The sequence below is a fragment of the Syzygium oleosum genome, unplaced genomic scaffold (genome assembly GCF_021117445.2).
Source record: "Syzygium oleosum isolate NSW1041296 unplaced genomic scaffold, Sole_v2.1 Sole_v2.21, whole genome shotgun sequence".
In the NCBI taxonomy this organism is placed as follows: Eukaryota; Viridiplantae; Streptophyta; class Magnoliopsida; order Myrtales; family Myrtaceae; genus Syzygium; species Syzygium oleosum.
The window spans coordinates 6,620,598-6,628,327 of NW_026607505.1; the positions used below are offsets into that span (position 1 = coordinate 6,620,598).

The 7,730-nt window shown below is 41.6% G+C and overlaps 1 protein-coding gene across 1 annotated transcript; it reads right to left on the reverse strand.

The window, feature by feature from the left end:
• Window positions 1-438: 438 nt before the first annotated feature.
• Window positions 439-4,255, reverse strand: LOC115671211 (receptor-like protein kinase 5). The gene is made up of 2 exons (XM_030592706.2): window positions 1,281-4,255; window positions 439-1,169 (listed from the first exon to the last, which is right to left on the reverse strand). The coding sequence occupies exons 1-2, from the start codon at window positions 3,925-3,927 to the stop codon at window positions 739-741; spliced, it is 3,078 nt and encodes a 1,025-aa protein (XP_030448566.1). The 5' UTR covers window positions 3,928-4,255; the 3' UTR covers window positions 439-738.
• Between the last annotated feature and the right edge of the window lie 3,475 nt (window positions 4,256-7,730).

Consider the following 7,730-nt stretch of genomic DNA (forward strand, 5'->3'; position numbering starts at 1 on the left):
GAAATGGAAATCTCGGGTTTGACGTAATTGTATCAATTTTTTTTTGACAAGAAAAGAGCAGTGTGCCCTCGCGTGGCTCTAATACCATAAAGAAAATAGAGAATTGAGTCGATGAAGCATTACCTTTCATTGATATGTTTTACAGTATAAATAGAGATATCATCACCTATAATTATGGTAGAAGTTAAAGATAAAAGATACAATTTGATTTACAAGGAAATTGAATAAAAGACAAATCAAAAAAGATTTCTAAATGATCAACTCGTGGATATTCTCCTTGATATGTTATCTTCGTGCTAATTCGTGGAAGATTCTGCACTGCAAATATTATGATTTTTTGCTTTTTGATTTGTTGCTTCAATAATATTCACAGACATTCCACGGCGACATCTTTCATTACTGACGTGACTATTTTCTTTGAAGTCTAAATAGCAGGAGTGCGTGCTCTTCATCTTTGATCTTATTACTTCAATAGATAAAGGTTGTTCAACACCTTCTCCACCAAGTGCACAACCTGCTTGTTCTCCATCAATCTAGCTCAAATTTACATATCCATCTCTCATATATTCTGTATATTCTATAGTATATTGAAAACTAGTCTTACGTATGGGACACTAATACACAGTTCGACAAACATATGATGCGCCTCTCTCTGTAGGATAAGTGGAGGAAGTTTTACAGAAGTTAGGAGTCCAAATCTCTTCCCAAAGCTTCAGCAACTGTTTTTACTGCTCAGAATCAGTACGCATTGCACTCAAGAACACAGTAATCGCTGTGCGGCATTTCCTCGTACTTAGAATTTCCGAGCAGGGGGGCGACATCGAACTTGTGTCGGGATTTCTTCTCAACATCATAAAGCGGATTGCTACATTTGAGCAGCACTTGCAGTACCTCCTTCATTGTAGGCCTCATGGAAGGCAGCGTCGCAGTGCAAAAGATGCCGAGCTTAAAGACATTGCTTATTCCACCTAGGTTCAAGTCGTTGTTGATCCCCTCATCTATGGCATCGGACATCGGCTTGCCATCTTGGATGTGATGCCATGCCCAATCAGCGAGGCACATGTCTTCGGTCCCATCGTTAGCCTCCCTCCCGGTCGTCAGTTCCAAGAGAACGACTCCAAAGCTATAAACATCGATCTTCTCGTTAACTCTTGTTGTATGAGCATACTCTGTTATTCAACAACAAAAAGGCAAGACATACTAAATATTCTTGCTGGTAGGATATGAGGAAGGTGAACTTGCATAGCTGAAATGAACTCGTTTTAAGTGAATAGACAAACCTGGTGCAAGATAGCCGAAAGAACCGGCAACACCTGTCATCGTAACTGCTTCTCCGTGCTTGACCAGCATCCTTGCAAGACCAAAATCAGCAATTTTTGCGTTGAACTCGGAGTCTAAGAGAATATTGCTTGATTTTATGTCTCGGTGGATGATGGGTGGTGAACAATCATTGTGCATATAGCAAAGTCCTTTAGCGGCTCCTAGCGCAATCTGTAACCTTTTGGGCCAATCCAAGAATATATTGTTGGCTACACCCAAGGCCGATGACGATCTTGTCGTCTTGTGAAGCCAATGGTCCAAGCTGTGATTTTCCATGTACTCGTACACTACGAGTTTCGAGTTCTCACAAGAAATACAGCACAGTAATTTGATAATGTTCAGATGCCTTATGTTCCCAAGTATCTCCACTTCTGCTAAGAATTGCTTCTCTAGCATCTCGTCCAATTTTCGGTTATTTGAAATCCGTTTGACCGCGACGGCATCACCAGAACGATTCACAATAATTCTGTATACTTTTCCTGATCCACCACTTCCAATCACATTATGCTCCTTCAATCCCGACAGAACATCCGATTCTGTAAAATTCAAACTTTGGAATGGGGTCAGTTTCAGAGTTGAATCAAATCCGTATCTCTTCTTTCTGGAAGCTCTGATAGTGAATACCGCCGCCAACAAAATGAACATCGCCGCAGCGATGGCCAAGACCACAATCAAGGTGAGATTGGTCGGCGAGCTTTTGCTCGATCTACGGGATTGGGAATTGCAGACATTGAGCCTCATGAACGAATTGGATGCACAGAGGCCAGGGTTGTTCAGGAAACTGGAGTCATACGCAGTGTTCTCTAACTCGTCTGGGATTCGTCCACTGAGGCGATTGGAGGATAAATTGAGAAGGTTCAGCTTCAGCTGGCCGATTTCAGGAGGAATCGAGCCAGACAGTTGGTTTTCAGACAGGTCCAACTGCGTGAGTACCGGTAGAAGACCGATTTTGCTGGGAATCGGTCCCACCAATCGATTGTGACTAACATTCAGAGTGCTCAAGGAGTTCCACGAAACAATAGCTGTGGGAAGATTCCCAGAGAGATCATTCTGACCTAGCAAAAGAGTTGTCAGAGAAGGAAGCTCGGTTAATTCAGTCGGAACGATGCCACTGAGGAGGTTATTACTGGCATCAAACACCACCAAGTTCCTCCATGATGACACTATGCTAGGAATCTTGCCGGAGAATTTGTTGTTGCTCATCTCAATCCGAGTGAGGTTGGGGGACAGCTCCCTGGGAAGCATGCCAATTAATCCGTTACCACTCAAAATCAAAGTCCTCAAGTTCGGTGACGTCCAGAGTCCTCCAGGCACATTGCCTGTGAATCCATTGTTGTTCAATCTAATGGCAGACAAAGAACTGCAATTTCCAAGTGACTCCGGCAACTCCCCACTGAGATTGTTGTCCATAGCCGCCAACCCGAACAGCGCGCTGCTGCGGCACAGTTGTTCCGGCAACGTACCAGTCAAGTTGTTGAAGGCCACTTCGAACCTTGTGAGTGCAGAAAACTTGCCGAAGTCCGGGGGGATCATTCCTAATAAACTGTTGTTGGACAGCCTGACATCGCTCAAAGCGGGAAGACGCCCGATTCCTTCCGGGATTCCACCAGACAATTGATTGAACTCTAAATTCAAGCTGGATAGATTCTTGAGCTTCCCGAAATCTTCAGGTATGTTCCCCGTCAAATTATTATCTGACAGATCGATCACTCTCAGGTTGTCCGCGCTGACTGCCTGAGGGATCGACCCAGACACATTGGTCGTGTACACGTACAACTCCCTTAAGTTCCTCAGAGTGAAAATACTGCCCGGGATCTCTCCGGTCAAGCGATTCATCCCCAAATCCAAGTGCTCAAGAGCCTCCATATCGCCGACTGTCTCCAGGATTCCACCAAACAGGTTCGTCTGCGCCATCGAGAAGAACCGCAGCTTCTTCAAGGCAGTGAAGTTCTGCGGTAGCTGCGACGGCGCGAACTTGTCGTTGTATTCAAGCCTCAGTTCTTCAAGATTGGTGAGGCTAAAAATCTCTTTAGGGTAAGTGCCGTTGTACTCGGACTGGTAAAGGTGAAGGATCCTCAGCCTCCGCAGCCTCGCGATCGACACTGGGACTTCAAACGAGAAGCTGTTGGCGGCGAGAATCAGGACCTGAAGATCGGCCATGCGGTCAATATCGGATGGAATAGGACCTTCGAAGTAATTCTGGGACAGGTCGAGGTACACGAGCTTGGAACAGTTGTAGAGAACTGTTGGAAACTCTCCAGGAATATTGTTGTTGGAGACATTGAGCTTGGTCAGATTCTTGAGGTCGCAGATGAATGGGGGGATCGAATAATTTATGTTCAGGAATACAAGATTGAGCTCGGTGATCGAGCCATTTTGGCATGTGATCTCGGGCCATGTGCAGTGGGAGGATGAATTGGAGGCGACCCAGTGGGCAAGGGAAGATGGGTCTTGCCAGGATTGCCTCAGCTTCAACAGGACTTGCTGTTCTTGATCTTGGATTTGAGACTCTGCAACAGGGAAGAGGGAGCAGAGGAAGACGAGACAAGGAATGCATAAGAGGAAGAAGATGGGAATATGAGGCAGCGATGAGGTTAGTCTCGGCATAATTGAAGGTCATTCAGTCTTTTTTCGGTTAGAGAGACCCTCCGGTGTTGGAAATAGAGATCTATCAGCTCAACATGAAGCAAAACGTGATAGTTTGCTTTTGTTTATTGCTCGTGAGGAACCCCCAGGTTTTTAACCTTGTTTCAAAGTGCTAGAATTTGGTGGATCCTCAGATGATGGGTGTGAACGAATTTGTTCCCTTTCGTTCTTTTCGATTTTGCTCTGCTCATGTACATCTCAGTCAACGGATGAAAGAGGGAAGAATCAAAGAGCCAATGATATTTTCCTTATCTCAACATTCCTCTGGAATACACTTCAGAGAGCACCCAGATACCTCTGATTACTGTGGTTTTATAACCAATAAAAGCCGGCAAAACCAGATTTTCCAGATCAGTTTAACGGTAAACCAGAGCACGACAAGTTTGTTCCTCTGCAGAAGGCAAAAATGTTGCTAGGTTTACACGTTCCTCCTTTCAACATCAGCATAAGCAGAGCAAGTAGGGGAGAAGAAAATGCATGTTATGAATTAGGGCAAAGATTGAAATTTGACGGACTTTATTAGGTGGCCACTATTCTGATGTATATTCCAAGCACAACACAGCTTTCACATATCAATTTCAACTCCCCTCGAACCCTTGATAGGATTAGTATTATAATTACATGTACCGAGTATCTGTGTGTTCACATCCGTGGATCGTGACCTATCTCGACTCACTCTTTTTCATTCCAAGAAGGGAAAAGAAATTATATTTACCTGAGAGTAACCACTACAACATATGCTATCATACCACATCAGTTATTTAGATTCACAAAATAAATTGAAAAGTATATTGTATATCATTCGGGTGAATTAGAGAAACATTGAGAACCCTATACCGAATCCCACTGAAAACACAAGTTTCCGTATAACCATTATATCATTGCTGGTTTTGACCGTCGCATCACTTGTAAGTTAAGTCTGTATGATATTTTCACGATATATACTAGTCTCTCGTCTCGCGGGAATCATAATCCATGTGCTTGTAACCTCAATCACCAGTAGAGGTAGGTATACCTCCACGTGAGCTCTTGACCCTGCCAAAATCATTAAAAACGGGGAGTGCGTGATTCCCTGCCCTACACACACCTTTGAGGATATTAACGGGAACAACTAGAAGCCCTCCAACTTTGAGCGTTGACCGGAAAATTCTTTGGTTTGGAAACAAAGAATTGGAAAATGCTGCTAAAGCCAGCATGACGGTGGAGGACTTTGACTTTGCTTGCCCATCCCTTCATGCTAAGATGTAGATTAGCTAACAACAATGATTTCTACTTTGTGCTCTTCCCAGACAATCAACCAATCAGGAGTAAATCTAATTTAAAATTAAGATAAGCAAGGCAGAATTATAAAATTTTGGCATGAAATATATCAAGTTGCTCGATATGATTGTAGTTTTTATCGAGAATTTTGCAAATCGATCCATCGTTAGATAGTAGTGTGTGTGAAAATTGAGAACTCTTCTTGAGACTCATTGAAGATAGTTATACGTAACACGCAAAATCCCATTCGTCCATGGAGTTATGATTAGATATTTGACACTTTTACTATTTGTTTTTGGTGGAGGAAATTAGAAATTAAGACAACAACATGTGAGCAGGTCTAACCAAATGTAGCTAATCTATCATCTATCCCTTTATATGACATAGCGAGTACTTCAATCACGCATACACTCAACATGTAGTAATGACTTAATAATGTCTAGCAAAGGTCTCTTTTCGGGCTTTTTGTGATATTAACCCTAATATGAAACTTGACTCGCTAAAAAGAAGGTAAGAGAAAAAAGAGTCAATCATCAAAGGAGAGAACCGTTTTAATTGAGTTAAACCCAACACATACGACAGGACTTAGTATATTTTGGTTATGTTTTTCTCCCTCCCTTCCTTTTTCTTAGGTGCGTCATGCTCAATGTCATCCTTTGACCTTAGCTAATAGGGTATGCTAAGGATGACATTAGCTAAGGATGACAGAGAGATATTTACAAATATCTTGAAATTGCTTTCTTATGATTAGGTTTTGCATTGAAATTAATTGAGATTAAAGATTCTTTAAAATTGTTTTCCTATGATCAAGTCTTGCTAAGAAAGTGATAATGAGATGCTGATGTTTTTCGAGGCGTGAAGTTCTAATTCCTTCACGGGCTAATACCATTGAAAATCTCAGACTAGTACTCCATGACACATTCGTCTCAAACTAGTTTTCGTACCATAAAAAACTCTTGAGTAGGACCTCTATGATACATTTACCCCCAAATTAATTTTTGCCTCGTGAAAAATCCCAAATTGGTACCCTTGACCCAAATCTACCTTCCGTTAAAAAACATACATGTCAACACACATGGATTTCCCATGTTGGATCTATCTTACAATCGCCTACCAAGCATGATCCGTCTTATAGTCGTCTGACGTGTGTCGACATGTATGCAATTTAACAGGATTATTGAACAAAATATCAATCGATGGTACATTTGGGTCAGGATACCAATTTGAGATTTTTAATAATAACTCAAGGTAGCTCACTTTTGGAATTGCAACTGAGGAAGACTGTCAAATAAAATCCTGTATACGAGGACATTCTCGGAGCCAGAAGGAATGTTAAGCAAAAATTGATATAATTTATAAAAAGAGATGTAATTGGGTTGCAGAAATTGTTGCATAACATAATGAAGCTCTAAAACTTCTGAAAAATATGTAGTCAAGGGGTGTCTACGAAGTCCGTTTGTTCTGAGCGATCGCATGAACAATTTGTACTCATTTCTGATTTGACTATTATTTTTACTCGAGCAGAAAAAACAAGTCTTTGTTTTTTTTTTTTTGGGTAAAGAAAAAAAAAAAACAAGTCTTTGTCCGTTAGTCTTTAATGAAAAAGAAGTCTTTGTTGTTTAGATTAACGTATGGTGCTTGGAGTTGTTGCAACCCACTAACGTTTCTTGCGTTCCCTAGATGGGCAAGACAACGACCTGAATGATTCTGATTGATTCCTGTTGGTCCTAATGATTCTTTGTAATGTCCGAGTCAAATGGCCAACCTTCGAATCTTAGGCATGCCCTCCTATTCTCCAATGTCACAGCTTTTGATTAGTTTCCTGATGTTCTGATGTAGAACAGTTAGCCTGTGATTATCTTGAAGAATGTGATTGCCGTAATAGCCGGATATCTAGGCAGTTTTTCTGATTAGGCAGTTTTTTTTACTTTAGGCAATTTCGAATTATCAATATTTCGTTTGATTTTATTAGATAAGATTAGATTTGATTTGCTTTGATGTTATCTTCATTAATTCGGATATCTTTAGGAGTCCTATCATTATAAAAGGACGTCCAGCTTTGTATTCAGATATTATGAAATTGAATTGAATTCCAGTCGAATCGTGGAAGAGTTTTCCAAGTTATCGCTTCTATCTGCGTCATGTTCGCCTTCTGGATGATGAGCAAATTGGCCTTTGGTGGAGCTGAGTGCAAGCGCAAATTTTCCACAGCGTGATCTGGCAACGACGGGTCGAGCCTTCTAGATGAGCGAAGGAAGATAAAACTTGGTTAGGTCGAGCCCACATGATGGAACTGAACCAATCCTTATTGCTAGTTCCAGCACATCCTGAGGTCCGTGATTGATGGTCCTAATGAGCCCGACGCAAGGAAGGAATTCATCTATGACCATATCAGACGCTTGGCTTCTATGTTCTGGAAATTTACTAATTCGATAGTAGGGAGTTATCGGCGCAAAGTTGCCGACACTTTTAGGAATCTGCCAGCATGTATTACATATGTAAAT

Excerpts from the sequence above, each read along its gene's own strand:
- LOC115671211 (XM_030592706.2), bottom strand. The coding sequence starts at position 3,927 with ATGCCGAGACTAACCTCATCGCTGCCTCATATTCCCATCTTCTTCCTC. Across the intron at positions 1,170-1,280 it reads TTTCGGCTATCTTGCACCAG|AGTATGCTCATACAACAAGA; the intron begins GTTTGTCTATTC and ends GTTGAATAACAG.